Raw genomic sequence first — 13,449 nt, 5'->3', positions numbered from 1 at the left:
TTACTCAAAGTTTAGTAGTCCTTCATTTATTTTAGGAGAAATCACACCTCTGCTTTCTCTAAATGGTGCTTAATCTAATCTCAAAATTTCAACAGATGCTACATTTTGAATTGTAAGTTTCCCAAACTTGTATCAAATGTACGTCAGAATTTCTTTGTACTTATCCTAAAACTATCCTTTCCAAACTTTAAGGGATCCCTTTCATTTGCACTGTTCCACAGTCATTGTGAAACTCAGTTATAGACTTTTTCTGGTGAGGAACTAAACAGAGGCTCAGATGTCATCTACTGAGGGGTGTCCATGATGTACAGAAGATGGGCTCTGATACCACACTGTGACCTTGAACAGATATCTCCTCTTGAAACCTCATGCTCCTCACTGCTAAGATGGATATTATCTGCCTCATAAGACCACCAAGAAGACTGAATATAGTACCAGACGACACTAAGCCACTGTGAATAATGACCAGTGCTCAAGAAGGATGAGTTCTTTACATAACAGATATGTTAGTAACGTATGTGGGTAGCAGAGCTGAGACCAGGGTTATTCCCTCTATTCTGTGCTCCTCTTGGTTCTCTGGCTGTCCACTCTAAAGAACAGTAGTGGTTGGCCAGTGAGTATCATAGCAGACACGAGGGTTGTGAGAGCAGAGGCTAAACTTTCTCCTTACAGGACACTTCTGCTTGCTACAAGTAATTCTTGAGGAAAATGAAGAGCAGAATCTTTCTTGAGAAAGTCTGAAGGCCTCATTCTGGGAAATCTAATACATGAGTGATGCAGTTACTTAAGGGGCCCAGAGTGGTGATGGAGAAGAAAGTGCATGTCCTCCTGGAAGTTTCGAGCTCCCTTAGTGTTCACTGCCCTCTCTGAGTAATAGGAACATCACTTGAGGAAACAATGGCCACCAGGAATCACCAGAGAGGGTGTGGTGGCAAACAGCAGGTGTACACACATTAATAGTCATGTCCTGCTTAGGTGCTATAAAGACCACTTGGGCTTAACCACAGGTATCCATGGTGTACATCTGCTCTAGTTACTTAAATTCTCCAGACCTCAGAGTCTATACCTGTAAAACTAAATCACCTTAGAACTGAGACTTTTAAGGTCACTGTGGAGTTTAAATGATATACTCCATTTCAGCACCCTACAAACACTCTGGCATATAATAAGTGCTCTATAAATTTGGCTATTAATATTTTGGTACCTCTTTCCTCCTCCAGTGGCTTCAACAACACCCTAGAACTATCAATTATAAAATATATTGACACCTAAAAGGACATACCAAATAGATACAATTTATGTATATGTGTTTGCGTATATCTGTACACATAGGGTATATGTGCACCAGAGGGATAATAATCAAGAGATATTATGCAGGATGTTGATAATACTGAAATATACCTTCCATCACCTCCCTCACAATACCCTGGAATCTTCAAGTAAGCTGTCTCTCTACACTGCAGCTTAATATCAATAGTGGCAAAATCAACTAGGCTATTTTCTGTTTTTAGCTTTATACATTCTTATTTTTTCCTTCATCTCGGTCCTAAATTTCCTTACACTCCTTTCTCTGGCAGTTAATTTGTTCCAGCAAAATATCTATTTTTTGTAGGTTTAAGGCATATGCTCAGTGGTTTTCAAAATATTTTTGAAAACAGCTTAAAATAGAATTTACTGCGCCAAGGGATAAAGGAGCAGCATACTCTTTATTACATTCTATAAGAAACAAGACCCATTTAAAATCTTATAAAATCTCATGAAAAGACTTAATGATATGTCAACATTTACTGAGAGGAAGTGGGTGTAAATTGAGAAATTAGATCTGCTGTTTGACCCTTCCTCAGATCTCTGAAATTATTCACGTAGTCAGGCTGATCTAATAGAATTGGGAGGAAGAAAAGTGTGGGAGCTGTATTCTTGAAAATGCTGCTCCAGTGGACTAAGCAAATCTCCCTTGGGTTAGGAGATCTCATACGTGCATGTCAGAGTTTCTAACACATGTTGAGTTCTCTCTCTCTGCCTAACCAAATGACACACGAGTTTTCTGCTACTCTCTCTCCTAGAACCTGTAATTAGAGTGAACATGCTTATGCAAAATAATTAACTCAGCATATGTGACAGTGATATCAGACAATTACTGTCTTCAAGTCCATATGATCACTGAACATCAGGGAGGCTTGGGCACTTCCAATTCAACAGTAACACCCCATGTTGTCTCATCGCCATCCTTTAAGCTAAATGTAAACATTGTTTGGACCAGCTGTTGCCTAGACACTTTGCCAATGTTTACTGTCCGACTAACTAGATTAATGGATGCTGCTGTTTCTTTCCATTTCCACCAATGTTTGGGAGGAGACAGTGTGATCACGAATGGAGTCTGGCTGTGTTCAACATAGTGACCCTCTCTACCACTCCCTACTTCACAGTCCTGGGGACATGAAGGGAGAGCATACTGCACAGCTTATAGACAGATCTTGTACAAGTGGGTTTTTTGAGGATCACTGCTGTTTCAATACTTATATTTTTCCTGAAAAGCTCAAGGATCTCTCACACCATCTCTATTCGGTAGGTGCTATAAACGATTACAACAGCCAGTTCTAGAAAGGAAACTAAGACATGGGAAATTAAAATTGAGTTGCTCAGGTTCGTCGAGTGGGTCAAAAGTACAGAATATAGAGAGGACAGGCCAAACTTCTACCTTCCATGCAATTAAAAAATAATAATAACTTTGAAGATACCATTCACAGTACTACTTTTCCAGTTTTATGGTGAATAAGTTACAGATGAGAAATGGTTCTCTCCCTGAGTTCAGAAAGTTTGTATTCTATATCCACACCCCACAGACACCCCACTGTGCTGCTTTGTTGAACAAAGTTGGTTTTTTTTAATATTTTATTTATTTGATAGAGAGAAATCACAACTAGGCAGAGAGGCAGGCAGAGAGAGAGGAGGAAGCAGGCTCCCTGCGGAGCAGAGAGCTTGATGTGGGGCTCGATCCCAGGACCCTGGGACCATGACTCGAGCCGAAGGCAGAGGCTTTAACCCACTGAGCCACCCAGGCGGCCCACAAAGTTGGTTTTGAGAACATAACAGCTGAGGAGGACAATAGTCACTAATACTCAGCCTCAGGATAGAACAAGCAATCCTTGGGAATGGAAAAGAAGTCAAGTAATTGGGTCCAGAGCAGTGAGTGTTTCTTTTTCAATCACAGCCTTCACTGGGAATTTTGGGAGAGCTACAGACCTTTCTCCTAGAAAAATGGACATATACAAATATACAAGGTTTTGCCTGTAGTATGGAGTCACAATATAGTTTCCTGAGTTCCTGAAAAGTCTGTATTGGTGAAGGAGTTGTATTTTAGGGTCTAAAGAGTAAAACAAAACAAAACAAAACAAAATTCGTGATTTAAAAGAGTGAGAGTGTATTATCACTCTTCATTTGTTTTCTCAAACTTCAGGGGATAACCTGGATAACCCACTAGTTTGGCCAATAGATATCAATGACAAGAGAATTTATCAGGTCAGTGGAACTTTCCGAGTATCATTTCAGACTTCTTTTCTTTTAGGTGTGGACTACAAAATTTAATCTTTTATATGGAAAGTGCTTTATCGAAGAGTTTATTCAGAAGAGATAGTTCAGAGAGATTCTTTTTCTGACTAGGGCATCTTTACCTCATTTTCCAGGAGTTTAAAATGGTAGATAATGTCGTTAGATTATCTTTATTTAGAAGTGTGATTCTTCTGTTAAGTGCTAACATTAAATTGCTTAGGAAGAGACTGGTTTGCCTAAAAAACATGTGAGTTAATGTATACAGGATCATATAATATATAGGATTCCAAAGTACATAGGCAAAAAGTAAAGAACTTAATTACTCAGCTATGACACCTGTGTAACCTGCCACTTCACTGTGTTAACAGCATGGGATGTGTTTTCTATGTTAGTATCTGTATCTCTTTAGAACAATGGCCAAGATAAAAGCAGCCCTTCTGGAAAGTGCATTTGTAGCTAAAGTGTATGTTCCATTACGTATTCTTAAGAGCCTCTTCTCTCAGTCCTGTCAGAGTTGTCGTCTGACCTATTCCAGAAGTCACCACCTAAACCCTGTGGATGTACTGTGGACACTTACTTGGGAACTTGTGTTCTTGGCTGAGAGCTAGTAAACGTTTCAGCTCTGTAGGGAGAAAAAAAGAAAAATTAAACTTGAACTACCAAAACAAAAGCCACTTGATCCCAGAGGATCACTCAATGATGAATCAAAGCAGCGTTAGACTTGTGAATGGATTGATTTTTTTTAAGACTTTGTTTATTTGACAGAGAGATATCTCAAGCAGGCAGAGAGGCAGGCGGGGGTGGGGGGCGGGGAGCAGACTCCCTGCTGAGCAGAGAGCCCAATGTGGGACTCGATCCCAGAACCCTGAGATCATGACCTGAGCCGAAGGCAGAGGCTTAACCCACTGAGCCACCCAGGCGCCCTGATATTTTTTTAATTAAAAATTTTTATTTATTTATCAGAGAGAGAGCACACAGGGGGAGCAGCTGCCAGAGGGAATAGGAGCAGCAGGGTCCCCACTGAGGCCCTATGAGGCACTTAATTCCAGGACCCTGGGATCACGACCTGAGCCAAAAGCAGACGCTACACCAACTGAACCACTCAGGTGGACTAATAAATGAAATGATTTTAAAATTACCTTCTTCATCGATCAAGTAGCTTGACCCTATTCCATCAGTGTCCGTTACATCACAGGAGTAAATGCCCAGGTCTTCTGTCCCCAGGTCCTTGAAGGTCATTTTCGTCCTGCGGAACAGAATACTCTTGTAAGAAGGGAGGCTGTGTGGGATCTATGATCTAGCAAATTCTTCCTTGCTCTCTTTCAATAACATCCTCACCATTGCTTTAAGATTACAAAATTTCATAAAATAATGAGAATCACCATTAAAGCTGACTTTATGTCAATCAAAGCTTTTCTAACATCAAATGAGACAAATGAGATAACAAATGAGATAACATATGAGAAAGCTTTTTAACTGAAATAACATGAAAAGTACTTTAGAAGAACTTATTTTTTAAGGCCGACATTTGTTATTATTTTTTACATGACCAGATATAAAATATTTGTGATTTCATTCACTTATACTAAGTATTTGAAATAGAAAGCAAAGAGCTTACTTCAGTCTCCTATCATGAAAAGGAAACCCCATTATTATGACTGAAGCAGTACATACTTGTTGCCTTTGCTTTCAACCTCTAATCGTGGAGAGTCCTCAGTGGATACATAATCTTTGGACCAGTTGAACTGAGAATTTGGAGCCATCTGATCACATTCAAAGTTCAGTGAAATTACTCCATCATCATCCACGTGTACAGCAACCTCTTTGGTTCCTAGAAGATCCAAAACAAGGCACTGATTACTTCCTGATAGAAATTAATGAAGTCAGAATTCCTTACTTTGGGATTCATTACTGTAGCCTCAAACCAGGGCCTTGAGCCTGTGCAAGGGAAAAGCTCCAGCTGCTCACTGTGAATGCACAATCCTACTTTATAATTCAACTTTTGTACTGCAGCATGGAATTAAATGAATGTGCCATGTTTTTCCAGCAAAGCCAACACCATGGACAGTATTCTTTGCTTAGGGCTGAAAAAAATTGCTTGATGTGACTGAAGGTACAGTGGAAGGAGTGGGTTGGTCATAATAAGGGGGACAAGGCAGGCTGAGGCAAAAAGAAAGCTGAATGATCCTTATCAGGACCAAATCAATGACTTTTGCTTCGATAACATTTATATCCAGCTACTCATCAGGACAGTTAAGAAATAAAGAAACCAATGGGAAATTGAAGGGGAGAAAGTAGAGGTAGTAAAAATTGCCTGTGTTCATAGGCTTAATGTTTATTAATCATAAAAATGGAGAACTACATGGAAACCCAAGGCCAAGATCTTTTTCTGTCGATCAAGCAACCATAAATCAATCTAAAGGTGCCCCTCTAGATGAGAATGACAGTGCCTAAACAGGACTGTTATCAAACTGTATGGACACTGAAATGGAAATGAATTTCAAGAGATCCAGATGTTTAAAGAAGATCGTTTTTTTTAGATTTAAAAGAAAAAAATTCAGGTAGTGCTTTGAGTGTATTTTTGAGAGTTATAACAAATTGTACTGGCATCTAATTTAGCAATTTAGAGTTCATATAGCATATAAAATATTCCCATCTATGCTTAACTCCAGTTTGAAAGGTAAAATGTACTTCTCAAGTTGACACTCATTTGATTATCAGTCTAAACGCAGTTTGTTTCCATATGTTAGGAAAAATATATTTAATCTCAGAAAGGTACAGCTTTGTGTTTAAAGGGGCATTTAAAAAGATCTTCCAATAGACACTGCCAAAAGATTGAAGGTCTTCTCTCTAAATTGTGTTGTAAGAAGCCAGCATCCTGGCCTATTGTGCAATAAAACTTGTCAGGGGAAAAAAAATTGCAAAACTCCTCCCAGGGGAAGGCCAATAAAAAAGAGTGCCCAAACAATGTGTGGCAACATGAAGATCTTGATTCTTAAGCCAGGAAGCTGATTTCATTTGTCTTTACTGATGACAGGGTGTGTGCTTCAATTATAAGCCTCTAAAATTGATTTTTTCTAAACACATGAAATGTTTAAAGAAGACTAGTTCTAGAGATTTTTTAAATTATTTTTTTAAAAATGAAAGGGTTATTTTCATATTTGGTGATAAACTGAAATAATGATCAAATAAAGATTTAATTATACTTGAATGAAATGTCCACCATGTATTACTTTTAAGCATGAGTCTACCCTACTGGAAATTGCAGACCATGTTCTAGTGGTACTCCTGATAACAGATGACGAATCCTCATCATCCACTATTGTATTAAAAAAGTGAAAAAGTGCTCTCATTAAAACTTAAGAAAAGACTGACATGGAAGAGGGCTGAGGTTCAGACAGTGTTATGATACAGGGCTTGGTTGAGTCACAGAGAGAATACAAATAAGAAAATTTCTGTATATATGTATTGTTATGTAGAGGAAAGATGTGATGGAGGTTGACTAAACCTTCCTTGCTCTTTGCATAATATCTATTTTGGAGGCATGACAGATTGTTCATATTAATCATTCATTGTCTTCTCTGTAATCCCTTTCAAAAGGAAGAGAATCATCCATATGGTTGCTGTTTATTATATTGGAGATACGATTTGTTTACAACAGAAAAAATATTGCTTAGGTTAAGAATTGTGATTTTTTTTTATTAAGGTGAAAGATCTGAATTTTTTTGCAGAGGAGTCACAAAACTGAAAGAATATGAATATTATAGTTAGCTTAGCCTTTCTCTCCATTCCACAGAGAGCCTATGCGCTGTAACATTTCACCCATCTGGAACCCTGCTCCAAACCAAGAAGTAAGGAAAAGAAGCCTCTGAGAGAGAGCACTGATGTGACAAAGTCCACACACTTGTATTCCTGGACACTCAGGAGAATGTCATAGATTGTCCTTGAAATCTATTTATATTTCACTTGAGATTATTCTAGGAAGTTGTTTGGTTGGGTTCCATTAGTAAATTAAACCTCCAAATCAGAGGGAAGTAAAAAGCTACTATCAGTAGGCACAATGAGAATAAGGAAAATGAGAGTAGGAGAGGAGGCAGAAAACCTAAATGCAGGCACAAAGACATTATTTAATAGAGGAGCAAATGGCTCCTCATCCCATAATGACATCACTGTATCCCAACACTGTACAATAAATAAGATTGATCCTTATGGCCCTGAGTCACACAGAAAAAGGTAGATAAGATTCAGTATGCTGTATCCAAGGTTGAAAAGTACATACTAACATGTCTAATCTATTTTACAAGAATTTTCATCAAAGAGTTTTAGAATTAATTTTAAAGTATTGATGCTTTAGCAGTAAATTCTCGGGTAAATGGAACAACTGGGAATTTAGAACAATAATTCATTGAGGTTTTCCTCTTTTTTTTAATTGAGGAAAAACTGGTCTATAAGATTATATAAGTTTCAGATATATAACCTATAATTCAACATCTGCATACACCACTAAAAGTCTAGCTACCATTCATCACCATACGATTGAATCCTTCTATTCATTTTGCCCACCCCCCCCCCACCCTCATTCCCCTGTGATAACCACCAATCTGTTTTCCGTATCTATGAGTTTGCTTTTGTTTTGTTTGTTCATTGTTTTAGGTTTTTAGATTCCACGTGAGTGAAATCACATGGTATTTGTCTTTCTGCATCTGACTGACTTCACTTCCCATAATATCTTCAGACCCATCCATGTTGTCAAATGCTTTTTCTGCATCTATTGAGATGAACATGTACTTTTTATCCTTCATTTTGTCAAAGTGGTGTATCACAAGGATTGATTAGCAGGTATTGAACTCTCCTTGAATCCCTAGACTAAATTCCACTTAATCATGGTGGATGATCCCTTTGAATGTATTGTTGAATTTGGTTTGCTAATGTTTTGTTTAGGATTTTTGCATCAATATTCATCAATGATACAGGCCTGTAATTTTCTTTTTTTGTGGTGTCATCTGGTTTTGATATTGGGATAATGATAAAATGAGTTTGGAAGTGTTTCCTTCTTTTCAATTTTTTTAGAACTTGAGAAAGACAGGTATTGAATCTTTGAATGTTTGATAGAAATCACCAGTGAAGCTGCTCTGGTCCTGAATATTTTTTTGTTGAGAATTTTTTGATTACTGATTCAATTTCCTTACTAGTAATTGGTATATTCAGATTTTCTATTGCTTCATGAATCAGTCTTGGAAGATTGTATGTTCTGAGAAATTTGTCTATTTCTTCTAAGCAGTCCTCTATGTTGGTGTATAATTGTTCATAGTCTCATGATTCTTCATATTTCTGTGGAGTCAATTGTAATATCGCCTCTGATTTCTGATTTTGTTTACTAGAGTCTTCTCCTTCCTCCCCCACTTGATGAGTATAGCTAAAGGTTTGTCAATTTTGTTTACCTTTTCAAAGAACCAGCTCTCAGTTTTACTGATCTTTCCCTTTTTTTCCCTAGTCTCTATTTCACTTATTATTATTCTAATCTTTACTATTCCCTTTCTCTATTGACTTTAGGCTTCATTTGTTCTTTTTCTAGCTCCTTTAGGAGTAAAGTTAAATTGTTTATTTGATATTTTTCTTGTTTCCTGAAGTAGGCCTGTATTGCTACGTACTCCTTCTTAGAAACACTTTTACTGCATCATCCCAAAGGTTTTGGTATGTAATTTCTATTTTCACTTGTCTCTAGATTTATTTTTATTGATTTTCTTTGATTATCTTGATGACCCAATGGTTGTTCAGTAGATTTGTTTAATATCAAACATTTTTGTGGTTTTTCCAGTCTTCTTACAATTGATTTCCAGTTGCACAACACTGTACTCACAGAAAATACTTAAGGTGATTTCAGTGCTCTTGAATTTATGGAGACTTATTTTATGATTTAACATGATCTATACTGGAGAGTATTCCATATGCAGTTGGGAAGAATGTTTATTCTGTCACTTTTTGATGCACTTTTCTACATATATCTATTAAGTCCCTCCAGTCTAATGTATCGTTTAAGGCTGATATTTTCTTATTAATTTTCTGCTTGGATGATCTATCCATTGATGTAAGTAGGGGCATTAATGTCCCCTACTATTATTGTATTGCTGTCAGTTTCTCCCTTCAAGTCTGTCGATATTTGCTTTATATATCTTGGTGCCCCTATATTGGGTGCATATATATTTATTTTTCTTTAAGATTTTATTTATCTTTGACAGAGAGAGAAAGAGCACAAGTAAGCAGAGTGGCAGGCAGAGGGAGAGGGAGAAGCAGGCTCTCTGCTGAGCAGGGAGCCGGATGTGGGGCTCAATCCCAGGACCCTCGAATCATGACCTGAGCCGAAGGCAGCCACTTAACCAAGTGAGCCACCCAGGTGCCCCTGCATATATATTTATAAGTGTTATGTCTTCCTGCTGGATTGACTTTTTATGATTATATGCCCTTGTCTGTTATTACAGTCCTTGTTTTAAGTCTGTTTTGTCTGGTATGAATATTGCTACTCCAGCTTTCTTTTCACTTCCATTTGCATGGAATCTCTTTTTTCATCCCTTCACTTTCAGTCTGCATATGTCTTTAGATCTGAAGTGAGTCTCTTGTACACAGAATATAAATGGGTCTTTTTTTTTTTTTTTTTTAGCCATTCTAATGGTCACTCTATATCTTTTGATTGGGGAGTTTAGTCTATTTACATTTAAAGTAATTATTGATAGGTATGTACTCACTGCTACTTTGTTAATTAATTTCTGGTTGTTTTTATAGTTATCTCTCTTCCCTTGTATTTTGGTGGCTTTCTTCAGTGTTATGTTTAGGTTCCTTTTTCATTTTATTTATATATTTGCTCTAAGTTTTTGCTTTGTAGTTACTGCAAAGTTCACATATAACCTATATATGTAACAGTATGTTTTGACTTCATAGTAATTTAATTTGAACACATTCTAAAATTGTACATTTTTCTCTCACCCACACATTTTTTTGATGTCACATTTTACATCTTTTTATTTATGCATCCCTTAACTAATTGTTGTGGTTTAAAATTTATTTTACTTTTTTCTGTCTTTTAACCTTCATACTTGCTTTATAAAGGATAGATCCACTATCTTTATACATTTACCTCTTCCAGTGAGATTTTTACTTTCTTATATTTTCTTATTATTAACTAGTGCTATTTCTTTTTGGTTTGGAGAAGCCTCTTTAACATTTCTTGTAAGGCCAGTTTAGTGGTAATGAACTCCTTTAGCTTTTGCTTATCTGGAAAACTCTTAATCTCTCCTTCAATTCTGAAATAACATTGCCAGGTAGAAAATTCTTGGTTGGGAGTTTTTTTCCTTTTAGCACTTTGAGTATGTTATGCCACTCTTCTCTGGCTTGTAATGTTTCTGCTGAAAAATCTGTTGATAGCCTTATGGGGTTTCTTTTGTACATAGTAAGCTGTTTGCTCTTGCAGTTTAAGATTCTCCCTTTAACTTTTACCCTTCTAATTATAATGTGTCTTAGTGTGAATCTCTTTGGGTTCATTTTATTTGAAACTCTCTGGGCTTCCTGAACCCGTATGTCTGTTTCCTTCCTCAGATTAGGAAAGTTTTCAGCCATACTTCTTCAAATAAGTTTTAGAGCCCTTTCTCTCGTTCTTCTTTTTCTGGCTCCCCAGGATTGCAAATGTTATTCCTCTTGCTGTTCTTTCAGAGATCTCTTAAGTTATGTTCATATTTTTAAATTCTTTTTTTTTTTACTACTCTGTCTGGGTGAGTTCTTTTCTTTTTTTTTAAGATTTATTTATTTATGAGGGAGAGAGAAGGTGAGAGATAGCACATGAGTAGGGGAGGAGCAGAGGGAGAGACTCCTCAAGCATACTCCCCTCTGAGTGTGGAGCCCATCCAGGGCTCAATACCGTGATCCATGAAATCATGACCTGAGCTGAAACCAAGAACTGGATGCTCTACTAACTGAGCCACCCAGGTGTCCCTGTCTGCATCAGTTCTATTGTTTTATTCCAGCTCATTGATCTGATATTTGGCTTTATCCAGTCTGCTGTTGAATCCCTCTAGCATATTTTTCAGTTCAGTTATTGTATTTTTCAGCTTTGTAACTTCTATTTGGAACTGTCTTATATTTCCTATCTCTTTGTTAAGGATCTCACTATTAATCCATTTTTCACCTGGGTTCAATGAACATTTTTATGACTATTACCTTAAACTCTGTATCAGGTAGGATGCTTATCTCCATTTCTTTAATGTCTTTTTCTGACGTTTTGTCTTGTTCTTTTATTTGGGACATATTCTTCTGTCCTTTCATTTTTTCCTGACTCTCTGTGTTTGTTTCCATGTATTAGCTAAATCAGCTACCTCTCCAAGTCTTGAAGGAATAGACTAGACTTGTGTAGAAAATGTCATGTGGAGTGCAGAAGTGCAATCTCCTCTGACTGCCAGAGCTGGATTATCAAGTGGTACCCCTGTGTGGATTGATGTACCTATGTGCAGTGGCAGGTCTGTGTCTACAGCTTGACATGGGCAGGGTTGGTGTCTGGCTCACCTGCAATGCATGGCTGAGCTGTGGGACTGTTCAGGTTTCTGAATGGCCAAGTTTGCTCCCAAACTCATGCAACTTGGAGAACAGAAAAACCTTGCTTAGTTGCCGTCTCAATTGTCTCAGTTATTGAGAGAAGAATATAGAGCTATCTCATTGAATTGTTCTGGAAAATTAATTTTTGTAAAGCAGTTTACAAAGAGATCTTTTGTGAAAATATGAGTGAAACTACTATTAATTATAAAACTATTTAGTTTTAATTAGTTTGTTAGCATAATTCTTTGAATGAAGGTATTTACAAAGAGTAAATACCTTCCAAATATTTTACAATCATACTATAATGGGAGATTGAATTGAGATTGCCTTTGGAAAAAAGGTAGACTCCTCCTGTGGTCTGGCTTTCCAGAGAAAATAGTATTTTGGGAAAATATTTTTTAAAAATTGTATGGGACAAAAAGAATAAGTGTGAAGAATTTAAAACAAAATGACTCTCTTTGGAAAATTTCAAAGCAGATAAAACAACTTAAAAAACAACTTAAAAAGCAGATAAAAACAACATTAAAAAGAGCTCAGAGTTTCTTGTATCTGAAAAGGACACATTGGCTTATATATTCCTCTTTGTATGATTAAGGAAGTAACTATGTTCAACTGGAAGGGCTAACTTTTCCACATTACAGTCTAAGAGGAAGTTCAATAGTGGAATTCCTTAAATAAAGGAGTTCTTAAAATATAATGGGCAAAAAATTCTATAGCAATTTTTAGAAAGATATATGATATTCAAATGGATGATTCTTTTTATAAATGCTCTAGAAAAAACAAGAGCAAATACAATGCCAGCATTTCTTTTTGTTCTTTTTTTTTTTTTAATTCTAACTAGTTGGTGCCTGGGTAGCTTGGATGGTTGGGCCACTGCCTTTGGCTCAGGTCATGACCCCAGAGTCCCAGGATGGGGTCCCTCATTGGTCTCCCAGCTCCACGGGAAGTCTGCTTCTCCTTCTGACCGTCTCCCATCTCACTCTCTCTCTCTCAAATAAATTAAAAAAAAAACACAACAACCTTTGAATAAATAAATAAATGAATTCTAACTAGTTAGTTAACATAATGCCAGCATTTCTAATAGGCCCCAGACTAATCTTAGAACTAATCCTACAATGCCTGTGTAGATAGACCTGGTACAGTGTCAGAGTTAAGAAAGGTATAGTTACAACATCCTCAAATCTTCTTTTTAAATGTCCCGTGGCGTAATTGAGTTTTTACCAAGCATTGAGCTACTGTCACTTCATGGGTGAACTCATAAATATCTGAAGAGCTATGTTCTCTAAAGCTGATTAATGTGTGATCAAATGGCTCAGATAC

At 36.9% G+C, this 13,449-nt stretch overlaps 1 protein-coding gene across 13 annotated transcripts in view; it reads right to left on the bottom strand.

Moving 5' to 3' along the window:
• MYOM1 (myomesin 1) overlaps nt 1-13,449 on the bottom strand; it is a 158,613-nt gene that overhangs the window by 25,008 nt on the left and 120,156 nt on the right. For all 13 annotated transcript variants that reach the window (XM_046024822.1, XM_046024826.1, XM_046024821.1 and 10 more), the window contains 3 exons: nt 5,224-5,380; nt 4,689-4,795; nt 4,127-4,171 (listed from right to left, as the gene is read on the bottom strand). In XM_046024822.1, the coding sequence (XP_045880778.1) occupies nt 4,127-4,171; nt 4,689-4,795; nt 5,224-5,380 (309 nt within the window). The remainder of the gene's footprint in view (nt 1-4,126; nt 4,172-4,688; nt 4,796-5,223; nt 5,381-13,449) is intronic.

This window comes from Meles meles, chromosome 12 (assembly GCF_922984935.1).
Source record: "Meles meles chromosome 12, mMelMel3.1 paternal haplotype, whole genome shotgun sequence".
Taxonomy (NCBI): Eukaryota; Metazoa; Chordata; class Mammalia; order Carnivora; family Mustelidae; genus Meles; species Meles meles.
This window is presented reverse-complemented; position numbering and strand designations above follow the sequence as displayed.